The sequence below is a fragment of the Artemia franciscana genome, chromosome 4, assembly GCF_032884065.1.
Source record: "Artemia franciscana chromosome 4, ASM3288406v1, whole genome shotgun sequence".
Lineage (NCBI taxonomy): Eukaryota > Metazoa > Arthropoda > Branchiopoda > Anostraca > Artemiidae > Artemia > Artemia franciscana.
The window spans coordinates 25,491,604-25,519,416 of NC_088866.1; the positions used below are offsets into that span (position 1 = coordinate 25,491,604).

Here is a 27,813-nt window from a genome sequence, read left to right on the forward strand (position 1 = left end):
ACTATAAGATGGAAAATAGCTATTTCTTTACTTTTTTAAATTCAAGCCAGCAAGTGAGGTGTTTTTTAGACTGATGTCTGTTTTTGTATCCAAGAATTGATTATTTCAGATGGATCTTGAAGAGTTACAGCATAAAATGAAAAAAAATATAGAAGGCAAGTAGATAAGGAGATTTTCAAATTTGGATGTAAAAGAGTTGAAAAGTTTTATTCTCCCAAACGAAAACGTAATAGTAACTCTTCACAATTTGAAAATTCAAATTCTGAGATGATGGCAGTCGAATTTTTACAGAGTAATTTATACTTTAAGAGATGCTAGTAAATTAGGCTAAAGTTTCACTGATTTCAGCATTTTGCCATTCATGTCGTCATAATTTTCGTCTATCTTAAATGCTTAGGAAAGATATTCTCCTAAAAGTCAATCATAAAAGAGCACAGGCTAGGCTAGCATAATTTCTGTAGGGCAATCACAGGTTACCAATGATATTCAGTAAGTTTAATTGTAAGGCAGAAACAATATAATGAAAAAGAAACATGACTTTTAATTCCCTATTAAGTGATATTTTCATATATAGTAAACTAGGCTAGTGTTAGAATTAGCCCCAAGTCCCAGCCCTCACACTGAATATAGCTTCAAGTTCAATTTATTAATATAATATGCATGACAAATAAAATACACTGGGTCACCATGGAGAGACAGAGCTTGTGATTATGGTGACCCCACCACAATCAATAGATTACCTTAATAATTAATAGATTAAGCATTACCTTAATCTATATAATCCTTAATCTATAGGCTAAAGCCTAGCCTCAATATACCCCTGGTCTATAAAAGTTTGAGGATTTATTGTTGATTCCAAAAACTAGGAAAAAATTTATTGAAGTTTTAGATGTCTTTACCATTTAATATGCATTTTAATGCAGACTTGAAACAGCCTATACTTATTTTTACCCTCATTAATGCACTCCACTCATTTGAACAGTCCACTCCTTTGAAAGGGTCCACTAGTTTGAAGGGCTCACTCTACTCATTTGAAAGCTGTAGGCTATATACCAAAATTGCTGAAAAGTGTATGTTCTCTATTCAGACTGGCTTTACTGGTATTATGAACTAGAATTGGTGAAATTCTAGTTAATTGACTTCTTGCTATCTTGGAAAGGGTTTAGGTTAGGAAAATGAAACTTTCAGGGATAGGTCTACAGGTTAAAATATATCCCCAGAAGGTATTTTATAGTACCCACCTCCACTCCTTCTCCCTCTAGAGGGCTCTGAAATTTGCCTACATGACAGGTCTATACCTATTGAAATTCTGACAAAACAACATTTTACCTTAATTTTCAGTTACTAGTTGCTTTTTTTCTGCCTATAGTTCTAAAAATGCAATTCCTTTTATTTGGGTAGAATTTTGAGCCATATCAATGTTTTTTTTTCAAAATTTAGGAAATGTATTTGCATATCTTTGAAATCTTATAAAATGGGATTGAGCAAAGTTATGAAGCTGAAAACAGTTTTGTTATACTTCAATTAAGCAGAAGATCTATTTTGCAAAGTTTCACTTTTATAACACACATATTTTTAAAGGTCATCAAAGGTCAGGGCCCTATAGAGGGAGAAGGAGTGGAGGTAGTTTGCTTCAAAATACCTTCCCAGGACATACTTTAGTCTGTAGATTCATCACTGAAAGTTTCATTTTCCTAACCTAAACCCTTTCCAAGATAGCAACTAGTCAATTAACTAGAATTTTACCCTAGAATTTAGTGAAAATGCAAAAAAAAAAAACAAACAGAACCATCAAAGTTTTGGATAAAGCTCAGGGCTTTAATTGGCCCCACTAAGAGGGCTCAGGTGTAATTGGAAGATTAGACTTGTGATTAGTATAATTAGAATAAGACTTAAAGGTGCATTGGGTGGTATGTTAATTTTTTACTCACTAAATTTATCTAAACAATGATGGTGGTAAATAATAGTTTATAGGTTTTGCACTGTCTTTAAAAGTGGCTATGTCTGGTTAATAAAACTCAGAGTTTTAGTGTTTCTATCAAATGATCATCAGACCTTATCTTTTATCTTATTTGTCCTTATGAACCAATCATTGATAAGAATTAAGCATAAACAATTATGCAAACAAACAAACAAAATCTGCCAATTTTGCTTATAGTCTTGGGGTATATCTGAACCAACTGGGGTGTATTGGCAAGAATAGTGGCCAGTATAGTCAAAACCAGGATTAAAAGGAACATTGGAAAGTCATCTTGTAGCTGGGAAAGTTACTGAAACACTGATAAATTTACCCAAACTGGCAATATATGGTATTATAAATCATCTGTTCATGAGAAATAAGTAAAAAAATCCAAACCTACAAAATCAGAAAATTTGTATATATCTTAGGGCTATTTCCAGCCCCATTATGGGCTGAAAAACAGCCATGATTGTTATATTTAAAAAGAGGACTTCATAGGAATTTCAAGTTTTTGCCTAATCCTCACCAATGGAGTTTCATATACTGACAAATTAAAATATAAAACTTGACTAAATTTGTTAACATGTATTAAAAAGTAATATAAAAAGAAGATACAAACATTATACAATATAACTATAAAGGATTTGTGTGTTCTTCTTGCCTGTTATGTCATTTTCTAGTATGTACCAACTTATTATAGTTTATTCATATTTTTTCTCTTCATTTTTGTTTCTTCTTGCTAGGGGCCTCATTATGTGAAACCAAACTATTTAGGGTTTCATTAATCTATATATATATAAAAATAAGTTGTCTTGTCTGTGTGTCTGTCTGTCAGGTGACGTCATGTTTCTGTGTTGACTGACGTCATGAAGTTAGTTGTCGTCATTTTTGCTATGACAGTGACGTCATTAAAGATATTTAATCATGAAGTTAGTTGTCGTCATTTTTGCTATGACGGTTACGTCATTAAAGATATTTAAGACATATATGTTCACGTAGAAATCTATTAATGTTTAAGTTTAAAATGACTGATGAACTTACAATGGCAAAAGCCAATGAAGATGCTCAAAGAGTCTATGCCAAAAAACTTGCTGCTGATAGAGAAAGTCAGAAAAGAAAGCATGCCAAGTAATCAAAAGAACAGCAAGGAAACAGGCTGATAGAGAAAGAAAGAACAGAAAGCATGCTGAGGAATCAAAAGAACAGCAAGGAAACAGGCTTAAGGCTGATAGAGAAAGAAAGAACAGAAAGCATGCCGAGGAACTACCAGAGCAACGCGAAAGCAGACTTGCTGCTAAAAGAGAAAGTGAAAACAGAGGTGCCGAGCCGAGGCGTGCCGAGAGATCACAAGAACAGCAAGAAATCAGGCTTGCTGCTGATAGAGAAAGTAAGAAAAGAAAGCATGCCGAGGAATCACAAGAACAGCAAGAAATCAGGCTTGCTGCTGATAGAGAAAGTAAGAAAAGAAAGCATGCCAAGGAATCAGAGCAACCTGAAAGTTATCGCCTGGCATTCAGGTACAGCCCAGTCGATGATTATAGCTTGAGTAGAAGTGTTCAAATCGGGACAATGTCTAAAATTTGTCCCTATTGCAAGGCCTTGAAATTCAATGGTGAAACAATGGGAATGTGTTGCACCTCAGGAAAAGTTAAACTTCCTCTATTGGCTGCACCACCAGAGCCATTGAAGACTTTCCTTACTGGAACTACGTCAGAATCTAAGCGTTTTTTGTCAAAAATCAGAAAATACAACTCATGTTTCCAAATGACATCATTTGGAGCCCAAATCGAAAATCCAGATCAATTTATGTCTACTTTCAAAGTAAAAGGGCAAATTTATCATAGAGCAGGGTCCCTTCTACCATTCTCAGGCGAGAATCATAAATTTTTACAATTGTACTTCATCAGTGATAGAAATTCTGAATTGAATGCACATTGCAAAATTTCTCCCAATGTTGAAAGGACAATTGTTTCCCAATTGCAACATCTTTTCCATGAAAATAATAATGTAGTGCGTCTGTTCAAAACAGCCATCGATTTGATGCCTACTGATACGCATAAAATTGTTATTTCTGCTGACAAAACGCCTCCTGGCCAACATGTGCGTAGATACAATGCTCCAACTACCAACGAAGTGGCAATTGTTATGGTCGGTGATTAGTTTTTACCTCGAGATATTATTCTTCATAAGTGAAACGCTCAGTTGTTAAGAATTGCTGAAACTCATTGATGCTATGATGCCCTACAATATCCTATCATTTTTTGGGATGGAGCTGACGGCTATCACTTTAATATTAAATTGATGAATCCAGCCACTAACAAAGAAATGAATAAGAAATGCAGTGCAATGCATTATTATTCCTATTAACTAATGATTCGGCAGGATGAAGAAAATTATATTTTAAAATGCCGTGAATTGTTTCACCAATTTGTTGTTGATATGTATGCTAAAATTGAATCAGAACGTTTTCTATATATCTGCCTGAATCAGACCAAGCTCCGCTCTGAACAATACATTCATTTGCGAGATGCAGTTATAAATGACGGTAATACCACAAACGTTGAAGATTAACAATTTTACCTTCATCATATGCTGGCAGTCCCCATCATATGCATGAATATGCTCAAGATGCTATTGCGTATGTTCGTCTCTATGGTTGCCCAGATTTATTTATTACATTTACATGTAATCCATCTTGGGACGAGATACTGCAGCTTTTACTTCAAGGACAATAGGCGGTTCATAGGCATGACATTATGGCCCGTGTCTTCCAGTAAAAGTTGAAATCACTGATAAACTACATAGTAAAACTTGAAGTGTTTGGGTCAGTGCGATGCTGGATGTACTCAGTGGAATGGCAAAAACGAGGTTTGCCACATGCACATATACTAATCTGGCTACATAAAAAAATTACTTCGAGCGAAATTGATGATGGGATTTCCGCTGAAATACCTGATAAAAATGTTGATAAGGGGGTTACATGATATTATTGTAAAAAATATGATACATGGACCTTGTGGTGCACTGAACAAAAATTCACCATGCATGGCCAAAGGAAGGTGCACAAAGCAATATCCTCGACTTTTAGTATCATACACAATTACTGGCAATGATGGTTACCCACAATATAGAAGAAGATCTACTGAAGATGGCGGTAAAACAGCAATAATAAAGAAGCGTAACGGTACCACCATTGAAGTAGATAACCAGTGAGTTGTTCCATATTCCCCATTATTATCAAAAACATTTAATGCACACATAAACGTTGAATACTGTAACTCCGTAAAGGCAATCAAATACATATGTAAATACGTTAACAAAGGCACAGTAACATGGCAGTTTTTGGCTTGCAGCCTGAAATCAAAGATTCCGACGAAATCGTACAATATCAGGCTGGAAGATACATAAGCAGTAATGAAGCTGTTTGGCGAATTCTTTTATTTCTGATACATGAACGTAGTCCAGCTGTTGTTCACTTAGCGGTACATTTACAGAATGGTCAACTCGTTTATTTCACGGAAACCAACGTGCAACAAAGAGCCCTGAATCCACCGGATACAACATTAACAGCTTTTTTTTCGCTTTGCAAAAATGATTCTTTTCCAAAAAAACTGCTGTATACTGAAGTGCCTTCGTATTACACGTGGAATACTAAAAATAAAGTATTTGAACATCGAAAACAGGGTAAGTCAGTCAACGGCCAACCTACCATCTTCAAAGATACCACGATAGGAAGACTCTACACCGTTCACCCCAATCAACATGAATGCTTCTTTCTACGCCTGCTTTTGGTGAATGTACCCGGTCCGACATCCTTTGAGTATTTGAGAACTGTAAACGGTACTATACGTGGCACTTACCGTAGTGCATGCCAAGCTCTGAATTTATTGGAGAATGACCAACACTGGGATAACTGCATCAATGACGCGTGCGAAACGTCAACCCCAAGTCAAATTCGTGCATTGTTTGGCATCATTTTAACAACTTGCTCTCCATCAGCTCCTACAAAGTTATGGGAAAAATATAAGTCAAAAATGTCCGAAGATATACTCCATCGAAAACAGTTAGAGACGTCAGATATGACTTTTGATTTTACATCAGAAATTTATAACTACACTTTAGTTATTATAGAAGATTATTTTTATATATATAGATTTGTGCGTACGTATGGCAAACAAACCTCTTCAGGATTTGGGAATGCCTTCACCTAACTGTATTGCTGCTGTTTCGACATGTGTAGAATTGGATCGTGAACAAAGTTACAGTACGAGTGATCTATTGTCGTATGTACAAAATAACATTTCCAAGTTAACGTCGGAACAAAAAGACATTTATGATACCATAATGCATTGTGTCGATAACAACGTTGGAGAAATTTTCTTTTTGGATGCGCCAGGAGGTACTGGTAAAACGTTTGTGATAAAACTGGTTCTGGCATCAATTCGATCAAAAAATGATATAGCGTTGGCAATTGCGTCGTCCGGAATAGCCGCAACATTGCTGCCTGGTGGAAGAACTGCTCATTCCGCTTTGAGATTGCCTCTGAATTTGCATTCTACAGAAACTCCCACGTGCAATATTTCCAAATCATCTGGGATGGGTAAAGTATTGCAGCAATGCAAACTTATTATTTGGGATGAGTGCATAATGGCACACAAAAAATCGCTCCAGGCTCTGGATCAATGCTTGAAAGATTTGAGAGGGAAGTCGAAACCCTTTGGCAGCACATTAATATTGCTTGCGGGAGATTTCAGGCAAACATTACCTATAATACCTAGATCAACTCCTGCAGACGAAATGAATGCTTGCCTGAAAAATTCTAATTTATGGGCACACATAAAAATATTAAAATTAACTACAAATATGCGTGTCCGATTGCAAAACGATGACTCTGGTCAAACATTTTCAGATCAATTGCTGGCAATTGGAAACGGAAAGCTCCCATTAGACTCAATTTCAGGACGTATACAACTATCTGCTGATTTCTGTAATTTAGTGACGTCCAAAAATGAATTGATTGAAAAAGTATTTCCGAATATTCTAAAAAATTATAAAAATAATAAATGGCTAAGTGAAAGAGCGATTCTCGCACCCAAAAATATAGACGTCCACGAAATCAACAATATTGTTTTGACCAAGATTCGAGACCAGGCAGTCCTTTACAAGTCAGTCGACACAGTTTTGGAACCAAATGAAGCGGCTAATTACCCATCTGAATTTTTAAATTCCATAGATCTTTCAGGGTTTCCACCACACGTGCTACAACTAAAAATAGGCGTACCAATAATACTTTTAAGAAATATCAACCCACCAAAGCTTTGCAATGGCACGCGACTTGCCGTAAAAAAAACAATGGAAAACCTAATAGAGGCCACAATCTTGACAGGGCCTTTTGAGGGTGAGGCTGTTCTTATTCCTCGCATTCCCATGATTCCAACGGATCTGCCTTTTCAATTTAAAAGATTGCAATTCCCAATTCGATTAGCATTTGCAATCACCATTAACAAAGCTCAAGGTCAATCATTAGAAAAATGTGGTATAGATCTTAATACTGATTGTTTTTCCCATGGACAATTGTACGTTGCATGTTCGAGGGTCGGTAAACCTGACAATCTATTTATATGCAGCGACAATTGGACAGCGAAGAATGTTGTATATTCGCAAGTTTTACGCAGTTAATTTGTATTGTATCTATCTATCTATCTATCTATATAAAAACGAGTTGTGTGTATGCATGTTTGTTTGTTTGTAAAAAGAGCGTTTGCGTATGACGTCATTATTAGTACATACGGCTTTGTATATGCACAGACAATGGGAAAGCCAAGAATGTTGTATATTCGCAATTTTTACGTAGTTTGAAACACATATATAAATCTATCTATATTCACAGGTGGGACACAGGGACACAACTACAATGGCGCGTAACTAATATGGCGCGTAACGACTTACGCGCGCGGGGGGGCTTGGGGGGGCGCGAAGCGCCTCCCCAACAGCTAGTACTCATATAAAAAAGATTATTTTTTTTTTGCCAATCCACTGTCTCAATTAAAAAGCGTCAATTATTTTTATGTTCTCATTTAACTCTTATTGTAAATGGAAAGGCAGTATAATCTAAAAAATATTTTTTTTTGTAATTTCTTTCTTACTATATTTTTTCTTGTTTGCTTGATTTTTGCTTACTTCATGCTCTCATGTTCTTATTTTCCTTTTCTTTTTTCCTTGTTTTTGCTGTATTTATGTATTATTCACACTTTTTTTTTTGTTATTTCTATTACATTTTAACTTGTTTGGTTATTTTTATTTTATGTTTTTTTCTGTTCATGAAGGCTTCCTTCATGAAGCCAAATCATAAAGCTTCCTTTAAGCCAAAATATTGGGACTTTTTTTTTGTATTTAAGCCCTAAGTATAAAGAAAGTTTATTTTTCAAAGTTAATCTTCTTTTGTAAATCTTTACCCCTGTTGATATATTTTCATTTTAATGTAATTATAAATATCAAAGCAGTATGATCCATAAAGTTATCTACATCAGAATACACTAAGTGTCCTAGTGTATATAATCTAATTGTGTAAAAATATAGAGAAGTATAATTTTTTTTCCATTTTGCCATTTTGTTCAGTATTTTCCTGTATGACTATTATCTTGAACTAACTATTGTTCTACATCTGGACTGCAAATAGTAAATGATTATAGTTTTCATTAGGTATATTTTTCCATGATCAGAGGGTGCCATGTTTTAGAAATGTTTCATGCCATTTTATGTGTTATCATACTCAATACAATCTATCCTGCAACATAAATAGTTCAATATATAGTAGACTGTAATATTATAAAAAAAAGATGTTTCTTTCTGGCATCATATCCAGGAAAAATATTGTCTATACTTGGGGGAGAGGGTCTATACCCCCCCTCCTTTCAATATTATTTCTTGTAATTTATTACAAAGCTAAGCAAACACAGCTTTTCAAATTCCTCCCTTATCCACTTTATTCATGACCTATCCCATTATTTTCAAGCTTTTTTATAACACAAATTGCACTAAGTTGACAGAAAAATATACACAGTAGTGCTATAAAATGAAACAATGTTTGGAATGAAACATCATTTTGCTTTATATACTGGAAAAGTAAAGTTTTTATACTTTGTGAGATGTTAGTATGCGCCCCTTCCCCTTTTCAACACTGTATTGCCTCTAATTACTTCAGTAGTAGAAGATTATAAAATTCAATTTATTTATTTTCTTAGGATGCCTGGAGAAAGAGCAGTCTTTTGTCTGGTATTCATCCAAAGCAATATTAGAAGATAATTCAGAAACTTTAAATGATGCTGTCAAACAGAATCCAGAACAAGCCTACAAAATCTTTAAGAATGCATTGGCTCCTAATTGCTCCGACTTGGTAAATTTTAGTTTGAAGTTATGTATTCACACATTTTAGAAAGAAACATATTCCCTCCTCTATTATTTGTAGGATCCCTCCCAACTAATAAAATGTTAGCAGTAAGATGTCAAAACCCATTAAAATTTTGAAACTGTTCCTAAATATATGCATTGTTTTTGTATCTGACCTTTCCTCCTCATCTCAGATAATATGATAATGGTCCTTTAAATCTAAAGTCAAAAGAGTGTGGAACCAATGAGAGGAGAAACATTGGTTTGATAGAAATTACAAACTACTACCACGACTGACATTGGTGCACTACTGAGCAGAACTAGACAATATAAAAGAAGTATAATTAAAATTTAATTTCAAATTAATTCAAATTTTTAAATTAAAATTAAAATTTGGATTTCAATAAAAGGCTTAAGTTATGTGAATTGAGCTTTTTAGAATGTTAGTAGGCTAGTAAAAAAAAAAGTTTAAATGCAATTATACATATTGTTCCATTTTTGTAAAAGTGCTTCTTTGGCCTAATATAAAAGTTTGACAATGATGTAAAAAATGAACACATTTTTATTTTTGTTCAGGTGTTTATAGTTAAGTTTATAATTCTAGTGAGGAACAGGGGAAGATGCAGCATTAATTTTTTGGGATGTACCACCAAACCTTGTGCTCTCTCGTTAAGATTTTTTGAAGATCCATCCCTGTAATTAGTGCAACTCTTTACTTTCTGAGTGGGGTGTGTGCTCATAAAACCACTCCCTGAATCTGCTCCAGGTAGCTGATACTAAATGGGGTAGTTTTTTTTTTCTCTCAAAAACAAGCTTAGTTTGTCTCTTTTAGCAGTCTTCATACTGTTTGGTTGGGTCTATGGGCAAGGCCATGACCCAACCAATGATTTCTATAAACACTTATAGAAATCATAACCTTATGATTTCTATAAGGTTAAAAGTTGGTGTTTTAATGATGTCTACAAAAATCTTTTTTTTTTGTTTAGAATTTCCCATTGCCATATTTCCCATTATTATAGTGTTTAAGCTGTAGAAACTTTAAAACCTTAAATATAAAGTAGGTTTTATCCCATGTTCATAATTACATGTGCCATGTAGTTAAGTTACATTAGACTAACCATAACCTTTCACACTTTAAACAAGCTCTTTCAAACTGGGTAGAAATAAAAAATCCATAAACCCATCATAAGCATTGTTGATTACCATTGCAATCATCATAAGCTGACAATAAAAAAATAAAAATTTGAAATCTAGAGTTCTTGTCGAATATATTGAGGTAGCAGACCAACTGGCCAGCAGCTCCTTATATAATCCAGTAGACCCTAGATTGAAAGCCCAGACCTACAAAGATGTACTTAGAAGAACAGCTCCTTCAACAACAAAAATTCTGTCCCTGTTCTTATTTTCTTCACAGACAGACGATATTCTTTATTATAGAATCAAAAGCAACGCTCTGAATGTGGGAAAAGAGGGGCTGATCCATACTACAGATTTTGCAAAGATTTTCTTGGAAAAGTTTATTTGTTAATTGGTAATTGCTCATCCACAACCTCCATTTTGTTGGTTCTATGCTGACTTTCCAATAACTTAGCATTAACATGTATGACATAAATTTTTATGTAAAGACTGAGTCTGCATGGAAGCACAATTTGCTCCGTTATATTGCATAACATAGTGTAAAGTCTTAAGTTAAACTAGTGTGAAAGGCTTTTCAGCATAGTGTACAAGCACCTTTATTCTCTGAATTAAAACACATATTGTGACATTACACTTTTGAAGTGATACTTGAAGAATTTTGGGTGTTCCATGCTGTAAACTTGAAACATATTTACTTGTTTTACTTTATTCTTTTTTTTATGAATGCATTGAAGTTCCTGTACAGCATCTTTTTCATCAAAAGCTTTTACACAATTCACTGCAAAAGGGAGTTGTGACTTCTCTACTTGATGATCTCAGAGTTTTCTTAATCACCCCTTAATATCCCTTACACTATGTTTGGTCCTTTGCTTGACATTATCAATACAATAATTTTCAACAAAAATTAAATGAATAAAAATCAGTAAAAAAAAAAAAAAAAAACACAGCAACTAATATTCTTGCAATATATAGCAGTCAGGTTATAGGTTAATATAGGTTAATACATAGTATAGGTTAATAATATAATGTATAGGCTAATGTTATAATATAGGTTAATAGGTTAATACACAACAGAAATTGCTTTGCACTTGCAAAAGGGGGGTAATGACTGGAATTTTCTTACGGCTCTGCTTATGGACTGCTTTATTGACTGAAAACTCATCCGAAATTTTGGTAATAATTCAAAGGTAAAAAAAAATATGCAGTCTGTTACGTAAATGTGGGACTTAGACAAGACTGCAATGTATTAAAGATTTTTTAACGCCCCCAGAGATTTATTAGTTACCTTCTGCTTCTGACAACAGGAGTGCTGTCTGATTAGTGGTGGCTGGTTTGATGACTGGCAAGTTTGCCAAAATTTTATGTAAGCGAATTGGGGCTAAGAGTTTATTACTTATAGTTATTAACTCTTTAATTACGTAAGCTAAATATTTAAAGGAACTTAATTGGCTAGAGCCTTTGTTTATAATTTCTTTATGTACTTGGTAAGCTTAAATTTCCCCGCATATTTTTCACTGTTTTCACAAAATAGGAAATAATAAAAATAAAAATTTATTTAAAAAAAAGAGCAATATTGAAGTCTTATAATAATTAACACCATTTAGAAGTACTACTGCTACTACTACAACTCGCTGCAGCACCAAAACACCTGAGGCTAACACAGCTACGCACGCTCCTCGTCCATCACAATCTATTCAAAGTCTCTCACTTTGCACCCTCCCAGCCGTTTCACTTAAATCTTTCTTTATATCCTCTTACCCCAAGTGCGGACGACATGCTGTTCGTTTAGCCCTAGACCATTTGCCGAAAAGGACATTCTTTGGCAATCTGTCATCCTTCATCCAAAACGTACCCTAGCAATCTAACACATCTCTCATTATAGCCTTAGAAAAGTGGATTGAGCCACATTTTTCGCACAACCTACTGTTAGAAATATGGTACGTTTTTCTGGAAGACATCAAGCAAGTCTTCATCCACTTTTCAGAGCGCCCAGGCTTCAGAACCATATTTGACCACTGTTATCTTTGTAGCTTCTAATATTCTAATCTTGGTTTGCAGACTTATCTAAAGACCTATTCTTCCAAACTTTTTTTTTTTACTGTGAAAAAAACGCCCTAATCCTTGGCTATTCTACTTTTAACATCTTCACTGTTCCCGCCGTTTTTACTAATAATTAAATATAAAAAACAACTTTTTTTTACTTAAGTTAAGGAGCTACATTAAAACTTAAAACGAACAGACCCCTCTCAACGCCTCGCTCTTTACACCAACATTTGACTCTTTCTCACAACTCTACTTTTTAAAACATAAAAAAAAACTTTAGCGTAAAGAGCGAGACGTTGAGGGGGGGTCAACACCTTTTAAATATGGAATAATTTCCGTTCGTTTTAAGTTTTAATGTCGCTCCTTACTTGCAGTTAAAAAAATGTTTTTTTTTATTTAATTTCTGGACGTTTTCGAATTAATGCATGTTTTGATTTTGGCTCACCACACATGAATAATTAAAACGAAATTAGGATATTTTTTTTGGCTAAATGACTTTCTCATAGTTTTGATTGGACGGTTTTGATAAAAAAAAAGGGTGGGTGAGGAGGCCTAGTTGCCCTCCAATTTTTGGTTATTTAAAAATGCAACTAGATTTTTAATTTTTTACAAACGTTTTTGTTAGTAATAAACATACGTACCCTACGAATTAACCTACGTAACGAACTTCTATATTTGTGTATTTTTATTACGTATACGAGGGGGCTCGTCCCCTCGTTAATACCTCGTTCTTTATACCAAAACTTGAATTCTGTCGCAAATCTTTAAGAATAACCCCTGAATCACAAAGGCCTTAGAATAAATAGTTGAAATTACAAAAAATACTTTAGCGTAAAGAGCTAGTCATTGTGGAGGAGACGAAATCCCTTATATACATAATATTTTATGTTCATTTTAAGTTTTAATGCTCCTCATTACTTCTAGTTGAAAAAATTATTTATTTTCTCATTGTTTTTTTTTTTTTAAATAATGCTGGAAAATCATGCGCTCCCTCCATGGAAATTCTCTTCCCTCATGAAAAATTCTTCCATGGAAAGATCCTCCCACGTAACCTCCTCCCCGCAACCCACCCCAACGTGAAAAAGCCCCCTCGAAAACGTCTGTACACCTCATAATTAACAATTACTATGTGTAAACAATGGCCAAAGCTTGTAACTTCCAGCCCCTCCCCCGGGGACAGGGGGGCTAATTCACCCCCAAAGATAAAGTTAATAGGTTTTCAACTAAGCTGAACAGAATGGCTATCTCAAAATTTTGATCCAGTGACTGGGGAAAAAATATGCGTCAGAGGGGGCCTAGGTGCCCTCCAATTTTTTGGTCACTTAAAAAGCGCACTAAAACTTTCAATTTCCATTCGAATGAGTCCTCTCGTGATATCTTGGAACAACTTGGTCGATACGATCACCCCTGGGGAAAAAAAAAAACAACAAATTGTTAAAAGAAAATTCTCTGATACCCTGAATCTAATGGTGTGATTTTCGTGAAGATTCCATGACTTTCGGGTGTTTCCTTCTATTTTCTAAAATAAGACAAATTTTCTCAGGATCGTAACTTTTGATAGGTAAGACTAAACTTGATGAAACTTCAATATTTAAAATCATCATTAAAATGCGATGCTTTTCATGTAACTATTGGTATCGAAACTCCGTTTTATAGAGTTTCGGTGACTATTGAGCCGGGTCGCTCCTTAGTACAGATCGTTACCACGAATTGTTTGATTCTACCAAGGTAAGTGAAGCTGCCCACCTGATCAGTCTTCTCGGTACTTAACGTCGCCTTTTCATCTTCACTTATTCCTAGCCTTAGTGACTTCTTCTTCACATTAATTTTCGAAACTACTCTAGCACCCTGGACTCGCAAAACCTCTAAAAGTTCATTTATCTTACTCACACCTTCTTCTAGGATGCTTAAGTGGTCAGCAAAATTTAAGTCCAGGAAAGTTTTTCCTCCCCATTTGATTCCGTATTCACCCATTGCCTTTCCTATGCTCCTGAAGACGAAGTCCATCAAAATAATTCATATAAAGGGGGATAGGATAAACGCCGCTTAACTTCTGATTCAATACGAAATGTAGAATTTTTTTTATCTATTTCGGAAACTATTATCCATTTAGAAATAAAATCATGTTATAAGTCTAATTTAAAACAAATCGTCAAGTCAGACTGAACAGGCAAATAAAGTACTAAGAATAGATAAGTGAAACCTAAAACGAATAGAAATTAGAAAGAAGGAACAGCGGATTATTTTTTCTTATGTAAAGCTGTGCTGTCATTGATGTTCCATAGAAAAAATGAACCAGTGGAAGTTCCGATTTCCTATGCTGTGCTGAAAGACAGTTTTCTTGCTATTCATTTACTTGGCATTTCGTCCTCAAAACTCCAAATTAAAGCGAGTATTAATGGTGTCGTTGATAACACAATCAGAGCAGTTCATACTGGACCTTTAGAAAAAGGATTATGGCATCCTATGTACACCAAACTTCTTTTATCATAGTCTGTGCAGAATAGTGTTGAGTTTTAAAGAGACCTGCCCGCACTTTCATCATATAGAAGGGATGGTTGTAGAAGCCTGGGGGAGCCTTGATCTGAAATCAAAATCTCTTATTGAAAAAAGTGTAAGATGTTTCTAGTGTTCCTAGCATATCCTGATCCAATCGAGCATTACTGGAAACTCTTAATACAAATCATTCTGTCTGTAGAGTCATTTAAAAAGAAAATTGTTATTGTCCCAACTTCAAGAAAGACGCTAAAAATTTTAGTTAGTTTGTACTTCAGTTTTTTAAACTCTCGGATTTTGCTTTACACAAAAGATGAGGGTCACTTGGAAATCGCTAAGGGCTGATTTTTGTAAATTTAAGGAAAGAACGGACGTAGCGTTTTTCAAGGTAAAAACAGCCGTCCTTATTCAATGTGGGCATGTTTGCGCCAGCGTCTGAACTAACATTTCTTTCTTGACTGGGTCTTTTTTGTGCTGAATTCAAATTGTCGGAATATTTTCAATGCAAGATTTTTGGAGAATTTACTAGCTCACTTTATATACCACTTGATGGCTTGGGCAATCAAATTGTCTTGGTTTAGTGTCTGCCATCTAGAAATGTCTGCCTGTGAAAAAGTCTGCGCAAAATTATTCGCACTAACACGCTCCAAAAACACTATGTCCTCGACGAGATGTCACAGCAAGTCGTACTTGTAACATGATTCAACCAAAGAAATATAGCTAATAAATTACCACCCCGTGCACTTATAAGTATAGAGATAAAATTTGAAAACGATTGCATTTTAGTTTGGTCAAGAAAAAACTAAATTGAACAACTACGTTTATGTGAACATCTCCGAGACGTTTTTTAACGAAAAACGAAACCAAAATTATAAACTAGCAAAGAAAAACTTACACTAATCAAAATATTTTCCCGTTTTTAGGAAATTCTTTTCGTATTTATTATGGATAGATTTAGTGGTCGTAGAATACATTTGTCTTAATTATTATAATTTGTGGTGACTATTATACACAATTGGTTGTTCGATTTTTTTTGGATCTCCTTCAGGTTTCATTGTATTTTTTTTTTTGCATTTGAAAAATAATTTGTTGTTTAAACCAAGAGAGAATAAAAATTATCTTCATAGAACTCTTTTTGTCTAATTTACAGACTGTAGAATTTAAACATGCCGAAAGTACGTGTCGAAAGAGCATATTCAAAGAAAACGAAACGAAGAAAAGCAAATGTCCTTAAAAGAATAATTATTAAACTGAGAAGTAAAAAGTCCTGTTTCCACACCTTTATCCGTGCAAGTTTTTCTCCTTCTTTTAAGATTCTAGTTTTTCTATTTTTTTGGTTTTTACAGGCTGTTGAATTTAAACATGTCGAAGGTAAAAGAAGAACATATTTCTCCTGTTTGTACGCCCTTGGACAAAAGAAGAACAAAAAATCTCAGAAACCACGCTCAGTTGGCCTTGTGTTTTCTCATGAACAAGATGTTATCTTTTCGACTACGTCTAAGATTAATCAAATAATAATTGATGTAAGTGCTAAATTTTATGCATTATTTTAACGTTATTCAGTTACAGGGCACTTTGACAAGTACACTGCCGGAAAGTCTTCTGGATCTATCGTTTTTTATAACTCGACTTTATAAAGTTCTAGCAAGAGAAAAAGAAACAAGTTTACGAATTCCGGTGACGAATTTTACGTAATATGCAACCGAATACGCAATGTGAAAAAACGGATTTTTCGGTAACAAATATTCAAAACTCTGTTTTGATATCCCTTTGGGGTTCAATGATTCATACATTTGTAAAAATACCATGTTTTGACATATGCGAAAAGATGGGAGATGGTCGATTTAAAGGCCCGAGTAAAGAAATCTAAAATTTTCTGCTTAACATCTACTATATACGGTTGTTTAGACTGATAGTCCTCATGTCTGATCAGTGACTTAGGTTCCGGACCGTATCCAGGATTCATTTTTTTGGGGGGAGGGGGGTATGTTTTGTGCTTTTTATTCTAGTTTCATTTTTCTTTCTTTACTCCTCTAGCATATTTTTGTTCTGTAGTGATTTTTTGGGAGTTGCCAGTGTATGATTCAGACTTTATATATCAATTTTGCTGCAGGTCTGGTAGTTTTCGACTCTTTATTTTTAGGTGACTGTTGTCTACACACGTATGCTCTTTGCTTTGAGGCAATTAGAAATTAAATGGCCGCATTGTTATAAGATATTAAGCATTTTGAAAAGCCGCAGTGTGTGAACTTTGCAATGGTATATGTTTCGTGAATTTTATTAGATTATAACTCAAACTATCTATCTTGAAAAAGAAAATTGAATATTATTGAATTTTTGAATTTGAATTTTATTTGAATTTTAGAAACTCAAACTATCTATTTTTAATGTGGAAACCCGCAGGTATCTGGTTTCTGCCCTCTGGTATCTAGTATCACATTTAAGTATATAATAACAACAATTATCTAAATATTTTAGGTTCATATTGATGTATGAGAACTAGACAGATACTTTGGAATATAGCCCCTCTCATCTCAAATCTCAGATATTTTTACGGTGTTGCCATAATTTTTTATAAACGTCACCTTTTTTGCATGTTTGTTCTTAATTTTTTTTTCTTTAAAAACTTTCTCAAAATCTCCTTTCAATTTGGCAAGAGACTGTCAAAAATTATATTATATGCAGCAGTACGGATTGTGGAAATTCATATTTTCATTGGCAGTCTAAAAACAAAAAATCTTAATTAAAATCTTTTAAAATAGGCTACCAAGGTAAAGTCTCCTTATTTGGTTAAACACGTTGGTTTTGTAGAATTTTCATTTTCAAACATTATAAATGAAAACTAAGTGTGTAAAATTATATATTAAAACTCGATCCGATTGCGGGGTTTTCTTTGAGCAGAATTTACATGATTGTCTGTTTACGCATCCTATTGCTCTTCACTCTTCTGAAGTCAATCCATACAAGAGCCCCATTTAAGTTACCATAAGTAAAGCGACAGAGAGTCATTGTATTGACAATTTGTTCTTTTCCGTTGGATTTAATACGTTTTATGTCGGCTTATAATAGTATAATGAACAGATTGCACTTTTAATGCTCGATTAATCAACTAAATTAATATTTGATAACCCTAATTTTTCCATTTTAATGCACTCACAAATCTTGAACACAAACAAATCATGATTTTTAAAAAGCAAATGCCATCAATTCATCTTACATTGTGAATGTGCTGATTAGATTTATATTTTCTATATCGCCATTGAAAATAATGACCTTTTTTCTGTCATCACAAGACGGCAAATTGTCGGCGTGGTGTTGATATTTCGCAAATCGAACGCCCATTGTGTAGAATCAAATAAAAAGGCAAAATTTTGATTCATGTCGATAGCAATGCTAATTCAAACGGGGTTAAGGTGTATGCATCATAGGCAGCGCAATAGTGCTGTCTATGTGAAGAGCGATGTGAACACAATGTATTACTCATTTATTATTTTTTTGGTTTTTCTTTTTTTAGACCAGGACACTTCGTATAGAAGGAGTTATCGTAAAGACTTTCAAAGGGGCTCATTTGATTGGAATTGCAAGTTCAGGTGCCCTTTCTAGTAGTCGAAAGTGATTGAAGGGCAACCAGACCCCTCCCTCCACTCCCATCTTTTCCCCAAATACATCCTAATCAACGTAGTTGAAAGGTTCGATAACTATGTCTTTGAGTCCCCCACGCCCCTCGGAGCAAGGGTTGTAAGTTATGCCCTGGGGGCATATAAGGTTTTTATGAAATGACTGGTCGTATGAACTGTGGATCGAATGGGGCTCATTTGGAAAAAGTTTTTAAAACTAATTTAAAAAAGATGCATTGAGGTTACTTAAAATAGTATTAATCGATGTCTGTGGTATTCATCAGTTTAGGCTATTTACATTAGTGAAACAAAATTATTTCAGTATTTTACATTATAGTATAATTATTTTAGTGATGAAAAGTATTACAACAATAGGAATTATAATTATTTAAATTATGTATGGTATACATAATATTGAATATCGTATTATATTATTTTTGGATCGTAAGTATATATATATATATATATATATATATATATATATATATATATATATATATATATATATATATATATATATATATATATATATATGTAACATTAATAAGAAATTTTAATATTCTAGGCGCTATCAGAGATTTGTGCTATAGAACAAATTCAAAGTTTGCCATTAGATGGTCGAGACATTGATTCTTTAGTCAAAATGGTTGCTTGGAAGGGTAAAAAGCGAGTTCCCGTACCAAGACAAAGTATACACAACTCGGTTGTTTCTGTCCCACCAGCCAGAAAACGACGCATGGAGGCACTGTCAGGTAAGAGACGGTTTATTAGACTCCACTGTCACAGGAATGCTAATTCACGACAATAAGGAAGGGAGAGAAGGATTTTTCTTTAATTAATTTTTTTTATTCAAAGTACCATAAAAGGTATTTTTCAGAACCTAAGAAGGGCATTTTTTTTTCAACAGAAATACCAAAAAGGGGTTTATTAAAATATATAGGGTGCAGTTAAAATAAATTCATAGCAAATTTAAATTGAATTTAATTTCTTTTGCAAGAATTGGATCAAATTTAAACAATTAGTTTTTTTAATTTAACTAATTTGATTAAATTTAACTATTGAAATTTCTTTAACTAATAAGTTCCTTTGAATCAAACCTGGTATTTTCTTTAAAAAAAGTAAGCTTTTTTTAAAAGTAAAATGTTTCAATTATACTCTTTATTTCCTTTATTTACTTTATTTACTCTTTATTTAAATTATAAATGGCTTGGACTGTGTTTTATTCAGAGCACAGGCTAGTTTAAAATATGCTTAAATGCATGGTGTTCATTATATCCTATCTAAAAATTTGGTTTGTGTCTTCGCCCCAGGGTAAAAAAAAGAAACTTTCAGCAAACAATCAAGAAAATAAAAAGTGCCCTGCACATTAGTTAAAACTATTATGTTTTAACTGTTAAACTGTTGAATCTATTATGGTTTTATAAGTGTCTTTGTCCTTGCGCTGGAAATGGCTTATCATATTTGGTAAGACTTAGTATCTATATTCTTAGTGTACAAGCAAGTTAAACATCAGGTTTATTGTTGTAATCCCTGATAAAATGAAATCTATTATTAAGTTTTCCATACATTATTGCACAAAAGCTGACTAACAAGCCCCCCTCTTGCAAAGGCTAGACTTCCGTAGTGATCAAGCTAAAAACGGCCGAATTTATTCATTAAGGCCATATTTCAGACCAGCTTTCAATTTTTTTTCTATGTTAACGCTCATTCTAACCATTTTCTTTTTATGTTGACTTGCCAAACCCGAGAAATTATCCCTATAAATTAGAAAATATATAAATTAAATAGGATTTTAGACTACAGATCGGAAAAAAATATAAATTATACTATTTATTGCGTTTTTTTATTGAAAAAGAAAGAGCTCTCTTCTCGCACGTATACATTTTGAAAACACTGAAAGAAAACGATACGACTGTGCAACTCTTCAAGTACCATGGACAGTGATTGTGAAATCTGATTATTTGAATGGGTTAAGTGGAAACTTCACACAACCATGCATATCTTTAAAAAAATGCGATTTCGATTTTTTATGAAAAAGACCTATATGCAGCTATGCAGTATTAGGTATTACTGGGTGCCGCATTTGAAAAAAGAAAACGTAGATTATAAATCAGTACAGAATAAGCTGCATAAATGCGGCACCAAACAGTTTAAGAGGGTTTAGCTTTCTCCTGAAGTTGTAGTTGTCTTTGGGAATCAAAAGATTGTTAACGTTAAATTTTGAAGGATGAGAAACCCTATACGATTTAACTTATTAGTTCTCCTTATTTATTTTCACGGTTCAATGTGGCAATACTACTGAAAATAGTATTTTCAATAGTATCATAATTTTGTGAGAACCAAAAGAGAAATCTTAGAAGATCGTGAATTTTCCAAGATTTCGTATCTTTAGATTCATATCTTAAGATATGAATAGACGTAAGATGGGTCCAGTTGCGAGAAAACAATTTTATTCTAATGTCCTTTGAGTATAAGAGATTGGAACCGCAGTAGTTAGATTCCAAACCTGAATCTCCTGGTTCTGAAAGCGTGGTTCAAATTCAACAGTGAAATCGTCAGGTTTACAATGAGGACCCTGACTCTCAACCTATGCCCATAAGAGGCCAGAATTTTTTAGCAGAATTTTGACATGTTGTGGCCATATTTCTTTTTTAGAAGAATTTAACATCTCAATGTAAACCGCCCTTGCCAGGTGATTATCAAGAAAATGCGATATCTCTAGCCGAAGCTTAATCACCTAAATAGACCTCAAATGCGGTAGATGCAGGACGTCTAGGTTACTCTTAAGAACCAAAATTCTACGATTACTTTAATAATCCTTTTAAAATGCATAAATTGAAGAGACTCGAGTTGTTTCTGTAAGTATTTACCAATGAATAGGTGCTTGTGTATCTTCATGTTCTTAACTCCTATAGTGTAAGTATTGTGCTGGGGGTCTTTTTGCGCTGAGAACCATAATGAGCAATTAGTAGGACCTTAGCCACGAAAATTTCCTGGTGTATCTTCGTATTCTTAATTCCCATGGTACAAGTGTTCAGTTGGTGGACATTTTGTACTGCCCAAAATCACAATTTATGAGACACTCAAGAATTTTATTACGATCTAAAAGGCTTACGTAAAACTTGCCTTCTTCCAGTGAAATAATGCAATATCCTTGCATAATTTTGTTGTAACAAGTTAAAAAGAGATTAAATAGCTAAAGTGGAGGTGCAGGAGTGAACAGCTATTAATGACAGTCAGGTAGCGGTGTTGATACCAATGAAGTCAAAAGGATTTTTCTTATTGTATTATTATCAAGACATTTTTCACATCCTTTTTCCCATTATCAGACTGGAAAATGTAACAATAATGTTGTGGACATGGAGATTTTTTTTTTCATAAATTCCTATGCCCCTATGTTTCTAGAACCCTACTTTTGAACTAAAGGTCACGACATAAGTTTGTTTTAGTAGATTATTTTTTAATTTTCTTATAGAATAGTTTTTCTTAGTGTAACAAAAGTGTTTTTTTTTTGTCTTCACAGGTTTTTTTCATCAGTTTTCAAAATCTTTTTCCATTATTTTCACAGTTAAAGTCATTCTTGGTACAAATGATCAGAATTTATGGGGAAAGCAATGTGGAGACTTTCTCTGGATAGGCTAAAAGTTCCAAAAACAGGCAGTTTTAGAGTGTATATTTTATGGACACCCCCACCCCATCCCCTCGTTGCTCAGTCCTGAATAGATTAATGGGATGGCTTGCAATAATTTATTTCTGTAGGAGGGAGGAGGTGAAAGATAATGGCTAAATTGATCGCAAATAGATTATTTTTGGACCCTAATAACTTATCGAAGAGGGGTATACCATCTACCCTGCAATTGTGATAACTAAGTCAATAAATCTTCGTAAAAATCGTGAACTAGTCTTCAGCATCACGAATAGAGTAACAATACAAGCAGTAAGTTTTAATACAAAGCTTGCTGCATTAAAAAATTTAAAAAATATAAAAAAAAAATAAACAAAAAAATTGAATAGGCAACTATCAAAAAGTAAAGATTTTTGTTAGCATCTGTATAAAATGAAGTGTGGTTTTATGGGTAAAAAAAAAAAGTGTTGAGTACGTCTTGTTTTGAGTAATTTCAGGTGGTCTTTTTTTTCATGTGTTTTTTTTTATAGCAGTTAATCTTTATAAATCCATATTGTTTTAGTGTTTAGGCTATTGTACTACTATTGCTAGCAACTCACTAAAGTACCGAACCATCAGGCTAACGTAGCATGGCATGTTCTCCTCCATCCCAATCTATTCGAAGGTTCCCTCTTAGTCCTTCCCAGGTAGTTTCAATTTCCCTTAAATCCTTTCTTGCGACCTTTTTCGCCCCATTCAAGGACGACCTGCTTCGTAGAATTGTAGAATAAATTACATATACATTGTAATACAAACTATTTTATAATCTATACGTATAGTTTAACATAGTGTAAGGGCTCAATCTGTGCCTGGAAAATTAGGAGACTCTGTAAACTGTCTTATGCCATAAACCTTGTATCTTTATTTTTCAAATTTCTGGAAAATCTCAAATTCCTTCTTTTTTTATTTTTGGAACAAGAGAAATAGATGAAGATACATAATTTTATCTGTAGGTTTTTCGAAATCCATTCTTTTCCTCTATTTGCTACTCCTGTTTCGCTGAATGTTTATATTGGGTTTTATACTTCTAGCAAGTCCTTGCTTGGATTTGGCTATGAAAACCGGCGGAACTTTTTTTTTTACCCCTGGAGCACTATATCTTATCTCAGAATTTAAAGTAGATTGAAAAATCCTGATTTGTCGTTGGACTCGCCGTGTTAAAATCGGAGAAGATACATCCTTAACTCAGAATAAGATTTTGTGTAGATGCTAGTTTTGGCCTAATTCAATCCTGCTTGTGACATTGACCGTCTCCGAAGGGGGTTCTGACTCTTATGCGGGGCTCCTACGACGTCAATTAACTTAATACAGTTTTTCATGAATTTGTAACCAAAAAGTTTGTCCCGCTCACGCAAGAATTTCACCTTTTTGACTTTACTGCAGTTTTTCTCGGCAAATAACTGAAATAATCAGACACGGAGCTGAGAAAACTATCTTATTAAGCTTGTTGCTTTTAATAAGTAAGGCTTATATGAGAATATTTTTTGTCAAACCCTTGTTCTTTTTCCAAGTAAAATATTTAAACAAGCCTACAGTATTGCATATGTAGACACTAATGTTTGTGCGGTTTATTTGAAGTTTTCCTCAAGTTTTCTCCTTTTGGATGAACTGTACGGACTTTCTGGAAAAAGCTAAATAAAGTTAAATTTTTTTCTGACAGCAATAAAGTCATGCGAGGCAAACGGTTTATTAACTTTTAGGCAGCTTTATCAACTATTGACGCGGTGGGAGCCCCGCATTAAGGTAAATATAGGCATATATATATATATATATATATATATATATATATATATATATATATATATATATATATATATATCCTCAGTATAGTAAAAATGTAAGCTTATATAAGTGAATCAAACAGTTCGTGGTAACGAACTGTAGTAAGGAGCGACCCGGCTCAATAGTAACCAAAACTCTAAAAAATGTAATTTTGATACCAATAGTTACATCAAAAAATCGCATTTTAATGCTGATTTTAAATATATAACTTTTATCAAGATTAGTCTTACCTATCAAAAGTTACGAGCCTGAAAAAATTTGCCTAATTTTAGAAAATAGGGCAACGCCCCTAAAAGTCATACAATCTTAGCGAAAATTACATCATCAGATTCAGCGTATCAGAGAACCTTATTGTAGAAGTTTCAAGCTCCTATCTACAATAATGGGGGAACTTCGCATTTTTTGCCAGAAGACAAATCACGGATGAGTGTTTATTTGTTTTTTTTTCAGGGGTGATCGTATCGACCCAGTGGTCCTAGAATGTCACAAGAGGGCTCATTCTAATGGAAATTAAAAGTTCTAGTGCCCTTTTTAAGTGACCAAAAAAAATTGGAAGGCACCTAAACCCCACGCTCATTTTTTCCCCAAAGTCATCGGATCAAAATTCTGAGATAGCCATTTTATTCATCATAGTCGAAAAACCTAATAACTATGTCTTTGGGGACGACTTACTCCCCCGCAGTCCCCGTGGGAGGGGTCGTAAGTTACAAACTTTGACCTGTGTTTACATATAGTAAAGGTTACTGGGAAGTGTACGGACGTTTTCAGGGGAATTTTTTTGGTTTAGGAGGGAGAGTTGAGGTGGGGGGGAGTACGTGGGAGGATCCTTCCATGGAAAAACTTCTCATAGGGGAAGAGACTTTCAATGAAGGGGGCTCAGGATTTTTTAACATTATTTAAAAAACAATGAAAAGATAAATATGAAATTTGTTTCTACTGAAAGTGAGGAGCAGCATTAAAACTTAAAATGAAAAGAAAATATTACGTAAATAAGGGGGTTCGTCTTCTCCACAATACTTTGCTCTTTACGCTAAAGTATTTTTAGTAATTTCAACTATTTATTCTACGGCCTTTGTGATTCAAGGGTCATTCATAAGGAATTGGGACATAATTTAAGCTTTTGTGTAAAGAGTGAGGTATCGACGAGGGGTGAACTCCCTCATATACGCAATAAAAACAGACGAATATAGAAGTTCGTTACGTAAGCTAATTCGTAAATTACGTATATCTTTTTACTAATGAAAATGTTCGTAAAAAAATTAAAAGTTCTAGTTGCCTTTTTAAGTAATCAAAAAATTGGAGGGCAACTAGGGTTCCTCCCTCTCTCCTTTTTTCTCAAAATTTTGCGATTAAAACTATGAGAAAGCCATTCGGCCAAAAAAAAAATTAATATGAAAATTTTGTTTTAATTACTTATGAGCAGAGATCCAAGATCAAAACATGCATTAATTAAAAGCGTCAGGAAATTAAATAAAAAAAACAAGTTTTTTTTAAATGAAAGTAAGGAACGACATTAAAACTTATAACGAACAGAAATTACCCCGTATATGAAATGGGCTTTTCCTCATCAACGTCACGCTCTTTACGCTAAAGTTTTTTACTGTTTTAAAAAGTAGAGTTGAGAGAAAGAGTCAAACTTTAGCGTAAAGAGCGAGGTGTTGAGGAAAAGCCCATTTCATACGGGGTAATTTCTGTTTGTTTTAAGTTTTAATGTCGCTCCTTACTTTCATTTAAAAAAAACTTGTTTTTTTATTTAATGTTCCCAAAAAACTGACACGACATTATGCTGTGTTGACTTCAGGGGGGAGGGCTGTGTTGTGACGAGTTGTTAGTGGCAGTAGTAATTGTAGTGCATCACATTACCAACATCTAGGGTTGAAATTCCTATTAGCTTAATTGGCCCATCTTAGGTCTATTCATGGATGAAAACCACAATACAAAGTTCTTCTTTTGTTTGTTCAGAAGTATGAAGTTTTTAGGGCAGTGTCACGTTTTCGCCAGCATTGCCACATTAAGCCTTGAAAGTAAATAAGCAAAACTTATTAATTAAATTGGAAAATGCTTTTTGAACGTAAGTATTCAAAAAGTATCAGTTCCTTGATTCCCAAAGATCATTACACCTTGAGAGCAAAGCTGCAATTTCTTAAGCTGTTTGGTGCCATGTATTTTTAGCTTATTTTTTGCTGTATTTTCACCACTTTTTGTTACTATTTGTTTTGCGCCCTCTACTACCAAAAAGTGCCTCTACAGGAGGTAATCAATTCGATTTCGAATAAAAATTCAATTCCAAATTTTAATGTTTTTTTAAAGATTTATCTGGTTGTGTAAGATTTCACTTATAACTCAAACATCGGGAATTCATGTTAACTGTCCTTGGTAATTTAATAATATATTAGTTAAATTAAATTTTTAGTGCCGTAATTTAGTGCCAATTTTTAGAAAAATATTATCTCTTTTTAGCGTCTGGACAGCATGAAATTAAATACTTAGACAGGTCTGTGCTACGAGAGCGACTGGAAAATTTCGACAAAGCATTTCCTCCTGCAAATCGCCCTAAGCTTAATCGCTATGTTATATCGGTGAGTACTGGACTTCTATTATTATTTCATCGTGACTTGGACCTTACTTGGATACGGCAATTAAGAATGTATTAATTGCCTTATGTTATATTTTAATGTAATATATAAAATTAAAGATATTAATTGCCTTATTTTGTGTGATATAAGTTCTACAGGGAATAGAAAAGATTGCAGAATGAATGTCTTGTTTTCCATCTGCTCATAACGACTCACGGTGTGTACAAATAGGGTTTTTAGGGTATGAAATTAATGGTAAAAAATATAATATTTTAATTTCCGATTTCTAGCCATTTTTGTATTTAAAGAAAATTCTAAAACCATGCTAGCTAATCATGACAAAATGAGAAGACATAACGCTGACAAAAAACGAGAATAATCACAGCTAGTGTTATATTAACGTTTGTTTTTAAGATTTTCCATTTTATATTGTTGTATTGACTTTTATCTTTATTTTTATTCTTAATTTCCCACTGAAGATGATTGAGCGGACGTCCCAGCCTAAGTTTTTGTATTGTATTTTTCTATTTTTCAATGGCTCGTGATCTTATTCTGGTTGTTTTTTTCCTTCGTTATTTTTTCTCGTTTTATCACAGGCAGAGCAATAGCACTACCTAAGTAAAGAACGATGTTGGCACAATTTATTATTTTTTTATTTATATAATATATATTTTTTTCTGGTTTGTTTGTTTTAGACCAAGGCACTTCGTATAGAAGTAGTTGTCGTAGAAAATTCAAAAATGGCTCACTCGAATGGAAATTGAAAGGGCTCTCTTTTAATAGTCGGAAGTGATTGGAGGGCAGCCAGCCCCTTTCCACGCCCATAAAATCCACTAACACGTCCAACAAAAATTTTGAGATAGCCATTTCATTCAGTGTAGTCGAAGGATCCGGAAATTATGTCTTTGAGGATGACAACCAGCCCTCAGGGCAAGGGTTGTAAGTTATGTTCTGAAGCATATAAAGTTTTTATAGACAAGATGGTCGTATATACTCCAGAGGGATATCATTAGAAAGGTAATCAGAAGTTTCAATGCCCTTTTTAAAAGTCAAAGTGATCAGAGGGCAGCTACCATCCCCCTCCACATACCGTGTTTTCCCGAAATGGAGACAATAGAGATTATGAGATAGTCATTTTATTCAAAATTG

At 33.8% G+C, this 27,813-nt stretch overlaps 1 protein-coding gene across 3 annotated transcripts in view; it reads left to right on the forward strand.

Annotated features, from left to right (window-relative positions):
- Positions 1-27,813, forward strand: part of LOC136026203 (uncharacterized) — a 38,988-nt gene continuing 11,175 nt past the window's right edge. The window contains exons 1-5 of one of the 3 annotated variants that reach the window (XM_065702530.1): positions 1-155; positions 9,205-9,356; positions 16,372-16,548; positions 19,208-19,394; positions 26,549-26,667. In XM_065702530.1, the coding sequence (XP_065558602.1) occupies positions 110-155; positions 9,205-9,356; positions 16,372-16,548; positions 19,208-19,394; positions 26,549-26,667 (681 nt within the window). In that variant the 5' untranslated portion in view covers positions 1-109. Of the gene's footprint in view, positions 156-196; positions 293-377; positions 490-9,204; positions 9,357-16,371; positions 16,549-19,207; positions 19,395-26,548; positions 26,668-27,813 lie in introns of those variants that run through there. The other 2 variants (XM_065702531.1, XM_065702532.1) reach the window with 2 other exon arrangements.